At 45.8% G+C, this 17,848-nt stretch overlaps 2 protein-coding genes across 7 annotated transcripts in view; one reads left to right on the forward strand and one right to left on the reverse strand.

Moving 5' to 3' along the window:
- The first annotated feature begins 385 nt into the window (after positions 1-385).
- Positions 386-7,462, forward strand: ech1 (enoyl CoA hydratase 1, peroxisomal). 2 transcript variants are annotated; one of them, XM_047391428.1, is made up of 11 exons: positions 386-541; positions 628-711; positions 1,583-1,751; positions 2,680-2,768; positions 4,434-4,558; positions 4,635-4,683; positions 6,245-6,309; positions 6,407-6,477; positions 6,562-6,633; positions 6,860-7,010; positions 7,112-7,462. In XM_047391428.1, the coding sequence occupies exons 2-11, from the start codon at positions 675-677 to the stop codon at positions 7,214-7,216; spliced, it is 933 nt and encodes a 310-aa protein (XP_047247384.1). In that variant the 5' UTR covers positions 386-541; positions 628-674; the 3' UTR covers positions 7,217-7,462. The 2 variants fall into 2 exon arrangements, with proteins under 2 accessions (XP_047247384.1, XP_047247385.1); XM_047391429.1 differs by lacking the exon at positions 628-711 and having other exon boundaries at positions 402-541.
- cep295 (centrosomal protein 295) overlaps positions 7,402-17,848 on the reverse strand; it is a 23,705-nt gene continuing 13,258 nt past the window's right edge. For 2 of the 5 annotated variants that reach the window (XM_047391424.1, XM_047391423.1), the window contains exons 19-29: positions 12,440-12,652; positions 12,158-12,297; positions 11,068-11,512; positions 10,760-10,963; positions 9,541-9,962; positions 9,257-9,427; positions 9,132-9,180; positions 8,749-9,042; positions 7,813-7,909; positions 7,619-7,732; positions 7,402-7,517 (exon numbers count right to left, since the gene is read on the reverse strand). In XM_047391424.1, coding sequence (XP_047247380.1) covers positions 7,457-7,517; positions 7,619-7,732; positions 7,813-7,909; positions 8,749-9,042; positions 9,132-9,180; positions 9,257-9,427; positions 9,541-9,962; positions 10,760-10,963; positions 11,068-11,512; positions 12,158-12,297; positions 12,440-12,652 — 2,210 coding nt within the window. In that variant the 3' untranslated portion in view covers positions 7,402-7,456. Of the gene's footprint in view, positions 7,518-7,590; positions 7,733-7,812; positions 7,910-8,748; positions 9,043-9,131; positions 9,181-9,256; positions 9,428-9,540; positions 9,963-10,759; positions 10,964-11,067; positions 11,513-12,157; positions 12,298-12,439; positions 12,653-17,848 lie in introns of all 5 variants that reach the window. The other 3 variants (XM_047391425.1, XM_047391426.1, XM_047391427.1) reach the window with 3 other exon arrangements.

Consider the following 17,848-nt stretch of genomic DNA (forward strand, 5'->3'; position numbering starts at 1 on the left):
AAACAGCAGCACAGATGACAAACTGTTCATAAAACTAACAGCTCTGATATGGCATTAATATAGTTTATTTGTCATATATAGTTAACATACAGTCAACAATGCGATTAAATGCTTAGGATAAGAAGAACCGTTCAAATTACGATAAAAACAAAAGCACTAATTGCGTACTTTTAAAGCTAATAAAGTGTCACAAATGTGCTTTCGTGCAGCATTATTGTCCAGAGTTCAGTAGTTTAACAGCTTGTGAATAATAACTGTCTTTAAGATTGAAGTTACTTTTATTTAAGGCCGATTTCAAAACAAAACTCAATAAAACGGGTGTAGTGTTTGTTCCATTTTTGCAGTTATCTGGTTTGGAAACCCTCTCACAATATTTTGTGTTCTCACGCAAAGACTGTTGCGTGAGAACACAAAAGAAAGAAAAAAAAAAAACACCCCTCATGTCCGTTCGCGGCCTCCGTACAGAACCAAAGCGTCGCTGTGTTATTGCGATGTTTATCCTTTAGCTGGAGATTAACCAGTGAAGCAGCGGAGAGTTTCGGTGAGTTATTTAGTTAGCATTAGTTAGCGCTAGCCAGGCTCAGGTTAGTTAGCAGTGATGTGTTTAAATGTCTCTGTTTGCTGCAGTTTTACCGCCCAGTAAAACTCCCGGACTCTGCAGAGGTCAAAGGGCGATGCTGTCAGTCATTTTCAGATCAGCTCTGCCTAAATGTAAGTTTAACTTTATGTCTCTGTTCTGTTAAAATAACGTTTCAGTGTTTCAGGGAAGCGTCTCATGTGTTTATTTAGGTTTCATTTCCATAACTGAATTGAAGAGCTTTAGATAGAATATAGGTGAAAGGTCAACTCTGCAGATTGGTCCACAGAACAAAGTTCTTCAGGTCTTCCTAAAAAAGCCTTTTTAACAAATCGACAACAAGCTAGACAGTTATTCATTTATTTTATTTCTTAGGAATCTTCATAAAAACTAGAATTCAACAATAGTTCCTTTGAGAAAAATGCTGATATAACTTCATAACATGAATAATAAACTGAAAATATCAGATGATTAGTAAAACAACAGGAACAAACCTATAAAGGGTTGAAGGAAAGAGTTAAAATAACAGGTTTGTAAAGAAATGCAGATATTCAAAAGAATGGGGGAAATATGGAGTAAAAATGAATAAATGATGAAATAGAAAACCAGTTCAGCTTTGGTCTGATCTAGATATAATTCTGTCCCCATGCTGACAATTGATGGGCATGTTTATTATAATATATAATAATAAAATAATAAAGGACCATCAATGTGAGTAAAGGTCAGCAACCTCATCAATGCATTAGACATTAGAGCAGTACAAAATAAAATAACCGATGATTTTCTTATACTGAGTCCATCTTTAAACTCCTGCCATTAATCTGAATTATTTTGTTTTAATAAATGTTTAGTTCTGCTTTTCAAACCTTTAAAAATCACATGAATTAAATGCTGATGTGTTGGATGATGGCAGGAAACTGTTTTTCCCTCAGAGATGAACAGCTTCTGGAACTCAGCTCAATTAATCAGTTAAAGTATAAAAGAAAACGTGTTTTTCTTGTTCAGACGGCTGGTTGAGGTTCCCCGCTCAGACTTGGGTCAGGACCATGTCCTCTTCAGATGGACCCGCCTCTCCGTTCACCACGCTGGCCATCAGCCGCCCAGCCGAGTCCGTCACACACGTCCAACTTCACCGGCCGAAGAAGCTCAACGCCATGAACAAAGCCTTCTGGAGGCAAGGAGCTCTTCACATCAAACGGATCAAATGGAAAGCAGATCATTGTCTTAAGCTGTTAAATATCTGCAGGTTTAGCGCCATACGTTTTAATTTATATCAGCAGTTTTCATGCATTTCTGATCATTTTCTAGTTTGTTGAAATCTTCCTAAATATTAAACCTTTATTGAAGTTGGGAGTTGGAATAAAAATGTCTTTGATGAAGACAGACTAAAGGTCAGTCAGCTCCATGAAAACCACCAATGAGTCCAGAGAGTCCGAGTCAGTATTCAGTGGTAGTTAAAAGTATTTAACGGTAATTAAGTTTGCATATTTAGACCTTGACACGAGATCCTTCTAATTCAGTTTCTCTTGGAGCCGATTTCAATGTTTTCTTGCCCAAAAATCAGTGCAGAACTCTTTGAGCTTCAATAGGAACAGATTTCTGGCTCGAAGAACATTCAATAGGAATGGAGAACAGCTGGAATATACTTGTAAATGTGTCCCTGATTTTAATCCAGACAAAGCAGAACATCCAAGCCGAGCATACGATGTTCATTGTTGGAGTTTTGGGTTTGGAGCAAACTTGAAGGCTCAGCGGTGGACGGTCTCCAGGGATCTGCACTGATTGTAACAAGTAGAGCAATGTGGACAAAGAAGGTGTCAACAATGTTCATGATGCAGTTTTAATCTAGTTTCTAGGATAAAACCAGTTTCAACTCAGTCTGAAGGAAAAAAACTGAATAAACAATTAATGGATCCATGAGGTTCACTGGATGGTTTCTGTCAACACTCCAGGGGGCGCTGCAGGCAAAAGTTACAGAGCAACCAAGCAGTTGCTCTTAAGTTTACATAGAGGACTGTTCAGTCAACATTTGATCATTAAAGCAGGACTTTACTGCTAATAAAGTTCCCGCTTCTTTACAAATCAAGGATTTCCTCTTTCAGGGAGATGGTGGAGTGCTTTAATGAGATCGCTGAAGACCAGGACTGCAGAGTGGTGGTTGTTTCAGGAGCGGGGAAGATCTTCACAGCTGGTGAGGAGCATTTTATGAGTTGGTTAGCTCTCCCAGTGGAGCTTCATACAGGTCCTTCTCAAAATATTAGCATATTGTGATAAAGTTCATTATTTTCCATAATGTCATGATGAAAATGTAACATTCATATATTTTAGATTCATTGCACACTAACTGAAATATTTCAGGTCTTTTATTGTCTTAATACGGATGATTTTGGCATACAGCTCATGAAAACCCAAAATTCCTATCTCACAAAATTAGCATATTTCATCCGACCAATAAAAGAAAAGTGTTTTTAATACAAAAAACAGTCAACCTTCAAATAATCATGTACAGTTATGCACTCAATACTTGGTCGGGAATACTTTGGCAGAAATGACTGCTTCAATGCGGCGTGGCATGGAGGCAATCAGCCTGTGGCACTGCTGAGGTCTTATGGAGGCCCAGGATGCTTCGATAGCGGCCTTTAGCTCATCCAGAGTGTTGGGTCTTGAGTCTCTCAACGTTCTCTTCACAATATCCCACAGATTCTCTATGGGGTTCAGGTCAGGAGAGTTGGCAGGCCAATTGAGCACAGTGATACCATGGTCAGTAAACCATTTACCAGTGGTTTTGGCACTGTGAGCAGGTGCCAGGTCGTGCTGAAAAATGAAATCTTCATCTCCATAAAGCTTTTCAGCAGATGGAAGCATGAAGTGCTCCAAAATCTCCTGATAGCTAGCTGCATTGACCCTGCCCTTGATAAAACACAGTGGACCAACACCAGCAGCTGACACGGCACCCCAGACCATCACTGACTGTTGGTACTTGACACTGGACTTCTGGCATTTTGGCATTTCCTTCTCCCCAGTCTTCCTCCAGACTCTGCCACCTTGATTTCCGAATGACATGCAGAATTTGCTTTCATCCGAAAAAAGTACTTTGGACCACTGAGCAACAGTCCAGTGCTGCTTCTCTGTAGCTGGTTCAAAAGTGTAGCCCAGGTCTGGGGAATACGGCACCTGTAGCCCATTTCCTGCACACGCCTGTGCACGGTGGCTCTGGATGTTTCTACTCCACACTCAGTCCACTGCTTCCGCAGGTCCCCCAAGGTCTGGAATCAGACCTTCTCCACAATCTTCCTGAGGGTCCGGTCACCTCTTCTCGTTGTGCAGCGTTTTCTGCCACACTTTTTCCTTCCCACAGACTTCCCACTGAGGTGCCTTGATACAGCACTCTGGGAACAGCCTATTCGTTCAGAAATTTCTTTCTGTGTCTTACCCTCTTGCTTGAGGGTGTCAATAGTGGCCTTCTGGACAGCAGTCAGGTCGGCAGTCTTACCCATGATTGGGGTTTTGAGTGATGAACCAGGCTGGGAGTTTTAAAGGCCTCAGGAATCTTTTGCAGGTGTTTAGAGTTAACTCGTTGATTCAGATGATTAGGTTCATAGCTCGTTTAGAGACCATTTTAATGATATGCTAATTTTGTGAGATAGGAATTTTGGGTTTTCATGAGCTGTATGCCAAAATCATCCGTATTAAGACAATAAAAGACCTGAAATATTTCAGTTAGTGTTCAATGAATCTAAAATATATGAATGTTAAATTTTCATCATGACATTATAGAAAATAATGAACTTTATCACAATATGCTGATATTTTGAGAAGGACCTGTATTTATCTTATCTGATGTGCTGCCGTCCAGGCATTGACCTGATGGACATGGCAGGCGATATGCTCCAGCCAGAAGGCGACGACACAGCGAGGATCTCCTGGAACATCAGAAAGCTCATCACCAAGTATCAGGAGACGTTCTCCGTCATAGAGAAGGTCAGTGTGGAGAAAGGAATTATGGAGTTCGGAGATCACGGTAGATACTGAAATTCAGTTTTTCTTCCTTCGGTAGTGTCCAAAGCCTGTGGTGGTGGCTGTCCATGGTGCCTGCATTGGAGGAGGTAGGACCATCATGAATATGGTCAAAGGAACATCTGAAATCAGTGCTTGGAGGTTTTGTTGGACTTTATCTACCTAAAAATACAGCAGCAGCAGGAACGTTCATGTAGGGTAGCTATGGTTGAAGCAGACCCTCCACACTTCAGCTCCTAAACAGACGGCTTAAAAAGCCTGGAAATAAATTACACTTCATTTCATGATCTGTTACACAGATGGCAAAACGTCATTTTATTCAGCGAAGAAAAGATCTGATGTTGGTCTTTCTACAAGCTCCTCCTCACCATAAGCCTAGGTCCTCTCCTACAATATGGTTGATGGGGATCTTAGATGAGTCCTCTGTGGACCATCTCCCTGTAGAACATCCAGGGTCGTCTCCAAAGCTCAGGACAGAAGCTTTCTGTAGGTTCTAGCTCAGAGGACTGAGAAGCCCACTGCAGAAGGTTGATGTTCTGGATCGTTATTCTGATGATGACTCCGTCTTCTAGAAAAGCTATCAGAGTTCATGAGGCTGTGCGCCAACATGGCTCCCAGGGCCTTTGGGAAGGAATCAGGCCCACAGCACCACAGATCCTCTACTGTACATAACAATAAGGATGAGGTTCTTTTTAGCATATTCAATCATTGTTCAATGCCAGTGCGCTCTGGAGTTGTTTTCAGAAAGTTGTCTTGGTCTCCTCTTCATCCTTTTCCCAGGATGCCTGCAAAACTCACAACAGTGGTTGCTATGGAGACATAATGACCCCCAGCTGCAAGTGTTTGCAACCGTTAAACAGTGAGCGTCCCTCTCCGTCCCCTCAGGTCCTGATGATGGAATAAACTTGACTCCTCGTCCATTTTAAACTTCATACTCCGACTGCAGAGTTCAGGAGAATAGCTTCCTGGTGATCAACACATCTGCCTCACCTGAATTGTATGTTCTTTGGTCTTTCCCATTTTGAGGAACAGCTAAGGAAGACCCCATGTCAAATCTTTTTTTAAGCCCCAGGGAACAGGGAGTCAGGACTTTCACACGCTTTGATCAACTTAAAACAGTTTAAATGATAATCATTTTCTAGCTTTTAGAGGTTCTGATCATCGTGGCACCAGGGAACTGGTAAACGGTCTGAACTTGAGTAGCACTTTATCAAGTCCCCAGAGACCATCATCCACCCATTCACACAGTGACAGCGGTGAGCTACATGTTAGCCACAGCTGCTCTGGGACAGACCAACAGAAGTGAGGCTGCCATACAATCGGTGCCACCGGGCCCTCTGATCACCGTCGGAGAACTGAATGGATGTTCTACAAAATAAATATTCAGATGAAGCTACTGCTAGAAAAGATTTTATTTTGAGACATTTTACACACCGAAGGTGTGGGTGCCCTTAAATGTGGAGAGTTTCCTTTATTGTAAATCACTTTATAAAAGCTACTTCTGCCTTTTTCTCAGGGCAAACATAATTCTAAGCATCTAAAGTCCAATTAAAATCAAAGAAGTTGTTAAAACCATTCTATAAAAAACATTTAAAACATTAGAAGTTGGTTTGTTTTTCGTTGTTAAAGTCAGTTTTGTGTGTTTTACAGGTGTTGACCTGATCACAGCCTGCGACATCCGCCTGTGCACCCAGGACGCCTGGTTTCAGGTGAAGGTCAGTTCATTAGTGAGAAAATGGACCAAAATGAGGAGTTTCTCTCCGGTTCTTTAGGACTTTCCATCAGTACTTATTATCAGTCTGTGTTTGGCAGGAAGTGGACATCGGTCTCGCAGCGGACGTAGGAACTCTGCAGAGGCTTCCTAAAGTCATCGGCAGCCGCAGGTAAAAACGCCTCGGCTACAACTGTCCAACCATCTCACTGCTGAGAGCTTGCAGGAGTTCAAAGTTCATGTGTGATCTGTGCAGTCTGGTGAACGAGCTGGCTCTGACCGCCAGGAAGATGTACGCCGATGAAGCAAAGAGCAGTGGACTGGTCAGGTGAAAACCACCGTCTGGAGACTAAAAATACTGTCTGATTAATTCAGGGTCTGGCAGAATCTACAGAAGCAAAGGGATACTTTCTATGTTGGCTTTTAATCATTAACCGGTTTTAGGGATTTCTTAAACACTTCCTTGTGTTTTTTCCCCACATTTCTCTTTTCATGTCATTTTTAAAGACATTTTCAGCTGTAGCTGAGTTTCAACATGTTAATTCGTCCCACAGCCGAGTGTTTCCAGATAAGGAAGCCATGATAGCCGAAGCCCTGGAAATGGCGGGACAGATCGCAGCTCGTAGCCCCGTGGCCGTGCAGGGCACCAAACTCAACCTCATCTACTCCAGGGATCACAGCGTCGCTGAGGGACTCCACTACATGGTAGAAACGTTACCGTTCTTCTCATCTCCAGGAAACCTGCTGGTTTTTACTCTTTAACTTGATTATTGAAGGCCTTTTCTGAACTGTGTGGTTTCCTCCAGGCTACATGGAACATGAGCATGCTTCAGACCCAGGATGTGATGAAATCCGCTCAGGCCGTCATGGAGAAGAAGAACCCCAAAGAGACAGTCTTCTCCAAACTGTGATGCTCAGAGCAGGAGATCTTCAGACCACTAATCTGATGGTTCTGTCGGTGCTTCAGTCATTAGATAAATACTGACCTCTTGAAGTTGAACCGAAACCAGTCAACATCTGAGCTGATCTCATCTTCTATAATCTCAGCTTGTTTTTCATTGACTCTGAATGTATGTTTATTTTGCCAAACATTTTCTGAAATAATCCCAGATTTTATTCAATACAAGCATAAAATAAATTAGTCTAAAACATTAAAAGCTGGGTTCAAGGTCCCTGTCGCGTCTGCCTGGCACGAAGCTTCTGTAACGTTTTCTGTGGAGACAGAAAATAAAAATCAGTTCAGCTGCAGAGCTTCTCCTCCTCCTGGTAAGCCAGTGGGTTTTACCCAGTGGGTTTTACCCAGTGGGTTTTACCCAGTGGGTTTTACCCTGTGGAACTCCTTGGCCTTCAGTCGGTTCTTGGCGCCGTCCTCCTGTCTGCTGCGGACGGCTCTCTGCTGCTTCACCTCCTCCAGCTGCTCATACAACCTGCAGAGGGAACATGCACAAAGAGTCTTCTTACACGGCCAAACCCAGACTGGAGAAGGTCCATCTCGTCCATGCCGTACCTCCGAGTCCTCCTATGCATCTCAGAATGGTTCCGTTTCCTTTGTTCTGGAGAGCTGATCCGAACCTCATCTGAGCCTGTTGGACTGGAACCGCTCACTGAGGGGAGAAACGGGTTCATTTCAATCAACAGGATTTCTAGAGACCAAATTCAAATGACAGATTCTTGACAACATTTTTATGCAGCAATATCTTTATTTTGTATGTAGAGTCACTGCCTTGTTTGGCTTGTAATCAGGACCCAGTTTAAAAACCACAGGTCCGGTTGAAAGCCCTGAGCTCTGGGGGTCAGAGTAGCCATGAATAAAAATGATTTAAAGTATTTAAAAAGATTTATTAGTGAAAGCGCCACAAAATGATCTGAAAATAATCAGATTTTATTCAGTGCAGCTGAAACAACAGACGAATATCCTCCAATCACAGCAAAATAAACCCGATCAGAACCACAGCATCAGGTATCAGAGTTACTCAGCTGTTAAGCACAGCATGGACACCAGACTGTATCTGACTGGACCGACAGAACCAAACTTGAAGTTTTTAATGGCTCCGGTACTGAAGCTCAGAAAGGAAGGAGGACGGAGTCAGGAAAGTGTGTTGCAGCCACAACTAGAGTTTAGTCATCATCACAGGACTATTCATTCTCATGATCGTCTTCCCGGACCACAAATGAACTCTGGTTTTAGACGGGTTTATCTGAGGGTTCTGTCAATGATCGAGTTGGACAAAATGTTCTCCTGTGACAGGAAATCAAAGCTTTAAACAAAGTAGAAAGTCCTTCATGTTTCTGACAGTTTTAGTTTTTAGATGAAGGAAAATGATGAGGTCATTTTTCATGACTGCATGAGTTGGACCATCAGATGGCTCCAACCTCAGGGCTCCTGGTGGTTCATCTCTGCCACCAGTGGAGTGTTAACTGGTTGGTTTTAATGATAACGTACCTTGTGAAGGCTGGTGGAGCTTCTTCTGTGCATCTCCTTTCTCCTCATCGTGAGTCCTACTCTGCAACTTGGAGGTCGTTTTTATCTTCCAGGTGACCGACTGAACTCTGTCAGCTTCAACCAGGTCAATTCCTTCAGCTAGAACTCGACTGCCGGGTTCATTGTTGCCGACAGACCTTTTGGCTTTGAGTTCCTCCACCCTGCGGTTTGACCTTTGAATGAGAGCCTGACGCTTCTGCTGGAAGACGTCCTGCAGGTCTCTGATCGGACTCCACTGAAACACCAGGCTGGACGCTGGACAAAAACAAAAAGGAGGTTATAAATATGTCGCTGCTGGAGAGAGGAAACAGGAAAAGGTGGAAATAACAGATTTAATTTGATACCTTGAAGTCTCCAACAATCAGGATCCTCCCCTGATGTGGAACCAGCCCCCTAGTGGACAAAGTTTGCATATACAAGTTATAAAGTCAAGATAAATGAACCAATCACATCACTTCAGCACAGTTACCTTCGTTTGGACGCCTTCCTGTCCATCCTCCTTAATGCTATCTGGACCTCTGTTGTCCAGAACTTCCTCGTCGTCGGTGGTGATCATGTCCTCATCCTGTAGCGTGGTGTCTGTCAGACTCACCAAGGTGATCTGTGACTGATCCAGGATGCCCCTCTCCCTGACTGCTTCCTGGGTTACAGAAATGAAACAGGCGAGTTAACCTGGCTCCAGTCCAACATGTTGAAATAAAACCTGGTTCTGGTTGAACGTTGAGTTCTTGGCAGTCAAGAATAAAAACATACTGATGTTTCTGAGGCAGAGAAATCCTGCTGGTTCTCATGTTGACCATGAAGTTCACCGACTGGGACCAAATGTTTGAGCTCTTTGGACGTTCCTGCCTGTGAGGTGCTGAGAACGGGTGTTCCACTGTTTGACGGGACGCAGGAACCCGTCCTCATGGTGGGGGACAGTATGAGGACGGATTCCTCGGAGATGACGAGCTGGGAGAAGGATTCCTCTAAGACTCTGCAGCAGTTTGGCTCCTCCGTTCTCAGCTGTTCGGGTGATGGATCATCTTCTACAGAAGGTGTGGACACGCCGTGTTGTGCATCAGCCTGATTTCTGTCAGAAGAGTCAGACGTGTTGTGTTCAGGTAGGTGGAAGGTCATGGAGGGGTCGGCTGTTTCATTATGAGTGATTTCCAGCAGCAGCGGGTGGAACGAATCTGAGCGGTGCAGAAAGACAAAGACGGGTTCGTTCAGTCAATCTTTATCTCAGAAACATCGTTCATCAAACAACACGTGAAGCAAGAAGAGGTTTAAAGGAAAATAGAGTTAAAAACAAACCAGCTGTTCATCACTGGATCAGAAACATGCATAAAAAACCCAGAAAGGAGCCTCCTCTGGTCATTCACAGGTGGAGACGCAGATGTCCAGCTCAGCTGTGAGCTTTCAGAAAACCTGCCGGCAGCGCCGGACCACTACACATTAAATCTATGTCAGAACCCTCCTACCCAGGTAGAACCCACACATCCATGAATGCATCTCTCTCCAGCTCATTCCCAAGCCTTTCCAAGTCCAACATATAGTCCCTCCAGTGTGTTCTGGTTCTGCTCCGAAGACACCTCCTAGTGGAACGTGTCCAGAGAAAAACCCCTAAACAAAGACTCCCAGGAAGCATCCTGATCAGATACCTGAACCATTTCCCCAAATGGAGGAGCTCTCCTCACCAGACCTTCAGCTGGGTTGTGTATCAACTGCAGCAATGAAGTTTGGTGTCTTCGAGAAGCAGAAGATCGGTTCAGTCGTCCATTGTAAAGGTAAAAAAAAGCACGGATCAAGGTCTCTGGTGGCTCCAGAGAGAAACCTTGGCAGCTACTTAGGTGAAGAACACCGATGTTCTCCACAACTACTAGTGGGTGTAGTACCAGAGGTCTTCATGTGGTAAAAACCTTTCCTCTGTGTCTCTAGAACAACGTCCAAAACGTCTGGACCTTTAGAAGAAAAACATTTTCAATCTCACCTTCAGCCCTGTAAGAGTCCAGCTTCACCAGACCGGGTTGGTTCTGTGGCACCTGGCTCTGAGGACTCACATGTGGGACAGATGGACTGTGAGCTGAGGCCAGCCGTGATGGTTCGCTGGACTCTGTGGAGACTCCTGGAGCTGCAGGGCTTCTTGCACCAGAACACAGCAGACGGGTTTCTGTCACACCAGAACAAAATGCACCTAAAGATGCAGCATTCAACTGAAAACCGGAGGTTTTGGTTTGAGATATTTCGAGGCAACGATGAAACAAATTAATTTGAATCTAATCTAAATGACCCAAATACCTGAGCTTCCACTGTGTTGCTCAGCAGAATCATCCAGCTCCCCGACCAGCGGTCTCATCCGGATCTCCTCCGGAAATTCCTCCAACCATGACGGCTCCGATGTTATACGACCAGCGTCAAAGTCCTGTCCCGGGCTCAGCCGACGAGAACCGGACCGTTGGGACAGACTGCCAATCATCCGGGTCAGAGTAGAGTCCCATCTGCTCAGATCGGAGCTCGGTGAGGCCGGAGGTCCGGGCCGGGGACCAATCGTTGACGAGTTTGCGGACGGCTGACCAACCAGCTGCTCCAGAACCGACTGGCTCTCTTCAGGAGCGAGACAAGACGACTGGTCAGTCAGCTGGAAATGCAACGGTCGGAAAGAGTCCTGCTCCAGATCCACATTCAGAGACAGGGCACCAGGAGAAAAACGCTCCAAAGTGGGAAGACCCGAGGCCAGAATCTCCTGGAAAAACACAAAGCATTCCTCAGGTTCAGAGATGTTCTACTGCGACTGATGGAAAACCTCACTGCCTCCAGCCCGCTGATCCCAGCTGCTCGGAACCGGATTCATCAGGAAATAAACTGGATGGTGGACATTTTAGACTGAGAATAAAAGTGAGTTCAGAGAAGATGGTCAGACTTCATATATAGAAGGTCAAAAGGTTCTGGTTTGGGAAGGGAAGAGGGTCATGGGTGGATTTAGAGAACAGTGAAGGGAAAACATATAACATTTCTCTAGAGGTCTCCATACATCCAACTTCTGCACAGAGAGGAACTGAGATTCTTCGTTTTATCCAAAGATGCACCAACAAATAAAGTTCACCTCCTCAGACATGGTCGTGCATTACAGCCTAATTTATGAGATGAACCAATCAGACCTTCTACAAATCCAAACATGGGTCGAACCGTCTCATTTGGAACTGAAAGATGAGAGAATGAAATCGCTTGCAGTCACGTTGGAGAAGAAATGCTTTGTCTTTCAAGTTTCAGGATCCTTAACCCCTAAGAGCAACTGGTCTCCCAGCAACGCTTTAAAACTTGATTAGTTTGGTTGGTAAGAAATAATGTTGCAGGTAGCTGCTTCTGAATGGATGCGTGGGGGACTGACCGGGATATGGCTCTGAGCTGCTGCATGCAACACGACACCCTGAAGACCAGCAGAGTCCTCCATCCTCATCCCTGACAATCCAACCAGGGGCTGCTGAGAACCTGAAGAGCTGGACTCCTCCAGACTCGGACCTTCACCGTCTGAGATCAACAGAACATGTTTTAATTCAAGATTCAATGTTTGTTTTAATTTTGAAAAGAACACTTGAGATCAAATGTTTGGGTCCAGGATGGACATGGTGCCGGTGACTTGGTTGGACTAGTGAATAAACAGGAAATGCACCTGCAGCGGTTCCTGCAGCACTGAGGGAAACGTTGAGCTCTCTGGTGTACTTGTCGATGATACGCTGGATGCTGCTGTCATTAAACACAGAGTCTACAGACGGACCAGCAGAGCTTGAAGCCGAGCTTTCCTTCATCCTGAGAGCCTGAGCACACGGAGAGGAGACCTCACCTAAACCTGATCCATTTTGTTTGACGGGCCGAGGTCCATCTCCTGACACAGAGGAGAGAAATGCAAGACATGAGTACAGATCCAGGCATCTGGATCATGAAGGTCACATTAATTTTTTTGTTTTGTCCTCGACAGCAGAATCACAACAATCAACTTCTATGATTTTTGGATAAACAAACTTTAATTTAGCGGGAATTTTCTTTTATCCACATGATCAAAATGATCCATAATATATACCTACATTCACCTAAACCTCTAATGAACCAGTCCAGAACATGTTCTAACCTGATGGACCTATAAACTTCAGCTTGGTGACCATCACTGACTGCAGTTGGTCGCTTCTTCTGCCTGTATAAAAATCGTTTGACAGCACTCCTCAGAATATTACGATGAGAAGGCCCCAGGAGTGAAGATCAGAGCAGACCTTAAAGGTCCTGTGACACGCTTTTCCCACTAATGCTGAAACTGAAAGAAAACATCTTAATATTCAAGGAATTGGACAATAATTGACATGATACTAAGATTAAAATGTGATAAAAGACAATTGTGACACAAAATAAGCACATTTCGATGTTAAATTTTGCAAGTCCAAAGTCGCCCCATGATGACGTCTAAGGGAAAGTCTCGGGTCATTCATTGTGTGAGTGTCAGTGATAAACTGCTCAGGTAGAAGCCAAGTTGGGTTAAAAACAGCGTTAATATGGTGAAAGTGAGCATTGCTGGTGGTGGCAGCAACACTATGACAGCAGCTGTTAGTCTGCACTACTTTCCTGAAGCAAAGAGGATCAGAGCTGCCTGGATCAGAGCTGGAAAACTCAAGAGGAACAGGCTGGTCCCACCAAGCACAGCCAGCGTGATCAGAGGACTTCTCAGCAAAGTGCTTCGAACAAGAAACCTTTGAACTGACCAGAGAAATGATGTCAGAGGTCAGATATCTGCAGATGAAGGAGGACGTTGAAGCAGAGTCTAAAGCCTCGCTGTTCAGAACATCTGATAGGAAAAGATCTCCAAAGAAAAGGTTGTTGCTGCTGTTGCTAAACGGATCCAGGCTCTAAGAACATCAGCAGTAATGTGGTGGAGGGTGTTAACGGTGCGACCCATACGGAGGCTTTAGTCCTCGACAAATAAAAGTCGGTGATAAATGCGGCAGCAAGTCTAAAATAAGTCATTCTGTGGAAGTTAAACGGCTTCATTTTTTGTTTTATGCATCCAGATATTTTCATGTCTTGTTCTACAATAGATGAGTTCACTGAGAGCAGAGAAGCTATATTTGGTTCATTTCATGTTTCATTGTTTGGTTTATAATACCTTAGTTAACACAATAACTGATCTAATGTTAACTGCTAATATAGACACGTGTATATATGAATATATGTGTGATTATTTTAAAAATCCAGATGTTGTGCTGGTTCTGTTTCCTGGTGGTGCAGGACGATTCATTTATACTGACTCCAGCAACAATAGATGCTGGTGAATCAGATGAAGGTCTGCATGCCGCAGCGCTGATACTCTGCCATCTGATGAAGGGTCACTTTCTTCTCCTGACCCTTCGCTCTCCGATACAGACCTTCACAAGGTGTTTGGATGAGTAACCACCTTGTGAAGGTCTGAAAAACCAAACTCGCCATTAAGAGTAGAATAAAATAGTTTAAGATATTCAGGAACGACCCAGGAACCGCTGCCGGAACACCAGAGGGTACAGACTGATGTACTGCTGCCCACCTGGATGAGCTGGAGAAACGTTTTATGGTCACAAGAGACAAAGAGGAGACAGCTGGTAGGCTGGAATGATGAGAACAATGTTTAGAGGTCTTAAGGTGAGGTTCTCAAACCTAAAACACTTCACCAACACACAAGCATGGTGGTGGCAGCGTCATGCTGAGGGACTGTTTTGGTACTGGTGGTAGAGCTGCATATTTCCCTGTTTGTGGTTGTTTGTCTCTGTAATGGACTGGTGTACCCCACCTCACAGCCTATGACCTCTGGAGCACCAGAACACCCTCCTCCTGACCTTCTAGGATAAGTGGGTATAAACGATGGATGGATGGATGGATAATTGGATGGACGGACGGATGGATGGACGGATGGATGAATGGATGGATGGATGATGGATGGATGGACGGATGGATGGATGGATCGATGGATGGATGGATGGATAATTGGATGGATGGATGGATGGATGGATCGATGGATGGACGGATGGATGGATAATTGGATGGATGGATCGATGGATGGATGGATGGATGGATGGATGGATGGATGGACGGATGGATGGATAATTGGATGGATGGATCGATGGATGGATGGATGGATGGACGGATGGATGAATGGACGGATGGATGAATGGACGGATGGATGGATGGATGGACGGATGGGTGGATGGACGGATGGATGGGTGGACGGATGGATGGGTGGACGGATGGATGGGTGGATGGATGGATGGACGGATGGGTGGATGGATGGATGGATGGGTGGATGGATGGATGGACGGATGGATGGGTGGACGGATGGATGGGTGGACGGATGGATGGGTGGACGGATGGATGGGTGGATGGATGGATGGACGGATGGATGGGTGGACGGATGGATGGGTGGACGGATGGATGGGTGGATGGATGGATGGACGGATGGGTGGATGGGTGGATGGATGGATGGACGGATGGATGGGTGGACGGATGGATGGGTGGACGGATGGATGGGTGGATGGATGGATGGACGGATGGGTGGATGGATGGATGGATGGGTGGATGGATGGATGGATGGATAATTGGATGGATGGATCGATGGATGGACGGATGGATGGACGGATGGATGAATGGACGGATGGATGAATGGACGGATGGATGGATGGATGGACGGATGGGTGGATGGACGGATGGATGGGTGGACGGATGGATGGGTGGATGGATGGATGGACGGATGGGTGGATGGATGGATGGATGGGTGGATGGATGGATGGACGGATGGATGGACGGACGGATGGATAATTGGATGGACGGACGGATGGATGGATGGACGGAAGGATGGATGGATGGATAATTGGATGGATGGATGGGTGGATGGACGGATGGATGGATGAATGGATGGATCGATGGATGGATAATTGGATGGACGGACGGATGGATGGACGGATGGATGATGGACGGATGGATGATGGATGGATGGACGAATGGATGGATGGATCGATGGATGGATGGATGGATAATTGGATGGATGGATGGATGGATGGATGGACGGATGGATGGATGGATGGATAATTGGATGGATGGATCGATGGATGGATGGATGGATGGATGGACGGATGGATGGATGGATAATTGGATGGATGGATCGATGGATGGATGGATGGATCGATGGATGGACGGATGGATGGATGGATGGATAATTGGATGGATGGATCGATGGATGGACGGATGGATGGACGGATGGATGAATGGACGGATGGATGAATGGACGGATGGATGGATGGACGGATGGATGGACGGATGGGTGGATGGACGGATGGATGGGTGGACGGATGGATGGGTGGATGGATGGATGGACGGATGGGTGGATGGACGGATGGATGGATGGACGGACGGATGGATGGATAATTGGATGGACGGACGGATGGATGGATGGACGGAAGGATGGATGGATGGATAATTGGATGGATGGATGGGTGGATGGACGGATGGATAATTGGATGGATGGACGGATGGATGAATGGATGGATCGATGGATGGATAATTGGATGGACGGACGGATGGATGGACGGATGGATGATGGACGGATGGATGATGGATGGATGGACGGATGGATGGATGGATCGATGGATGGATGGATGGATAATTGGATGGATGGATGGATGGATGGACGGATGGATGGATAATTGGATGGATGGATCGATGGATGGATGGATGGATGGATGGACGGATGGATGAATGGATAATTGGATGGATGGATCGATGGATGGATGGATGGATGGACGGATGGATGGATAATTGGATGGATGGATCGATGGATGGACGGATGGATGGACGGATGGATGAATGGACGGATGGATGAATGGATGGATGGATGGACGGATGGATGGATGGACGGATGGGTGGATGGACGGATGGATGGGTGGACGGATGGATGGGTGGATGGATGGATGGACGGATGGATGGATGGACGGATGGATGGGTGGATGGACGGATGGATGGACGGATGGATGGATGGGTGGATGGATGGATGGATGGACGGACGGACGGATGGATGGATAATTGGATGGACGGACGGATGGATGGATGGACGGAAGGATGGATGGATGGATAATTGGATGGATGGATGGGTGGATGGACGGATGGATAATTGGATGGACGGACGGATGGATGGATGGACGGAAGGATGGATGGACGGATGGATGGATAATTGGATGGATGGATGGACGGATGGATGGATGGACGGACGGATGAATGGACGGATGGATGGATGGACGGACGGATGGATGGAAGGATGGACATAAGGATGGATGGACGGATGGATGGATAATTGGATGGATGGATGGACGGATGGATGGATGGACGGATGGATGGATGGACGGATGGGTGGATGGACGGATGGATGGGTGGACGGATGGATGGGTGGATGGATGGATGGACGGATGGATAATTGGATGGACGGACGGATGGATGGATGGACGGAAGGATGGATGGACGGATGGATGGATAATTGGATGGATGGATGGACGGATGGATGGATGGACGGATGGATGGATGGACGGATGGGTGGATGGACGGATGGATGGGTGGACGGATGGATGGGTGGATGGATGGATGGACGGATGGATGGACGGACGGATGAATGGACGGATGGACGGATGGATGGACGGATGGATGGATGGGTGGATGGATGGATGGATGGACGGACGGACGGATGGATGGATAATTGGATGGACGGACGGATGGATGGATGGACGGAAGGATGGATGGATGGATAATTGGATGGATGGATGGGTGGATGGACGGATGGATAATTGGATGGACGGACGGATGGATGGATGGACGGAAGGATGGATGGACGGATGGATGGATAATTGGATGGATGGATGGACGGATGGATGGATGGACGGACGGATGAATGGACGGATGGATGGATGGACGGACGGATGAATGGACGGATGGATGGATGGATGGACGGAAGGATGGATGGACGGATGGATGGATAATTGAATGGATGGATGGACGGATGGATGGATGGATCGATGGATGGACG

This window comes from Girardinichthys multiradiatus, chromosome 18, assembly GCF_021462225.1.
Source record: "Girardinichthys multiradiatus isolate DD_20200921_A chromosome 18, DD_fGirMul_XY1, whole genome shotgun sequence".
NCBI lineage: Eukaryota > Metazoa > Chordata > Actinopteri > Cyprinodontiformes > Goodeidae > Girardinichthys > Girardinichthys multiradiatus.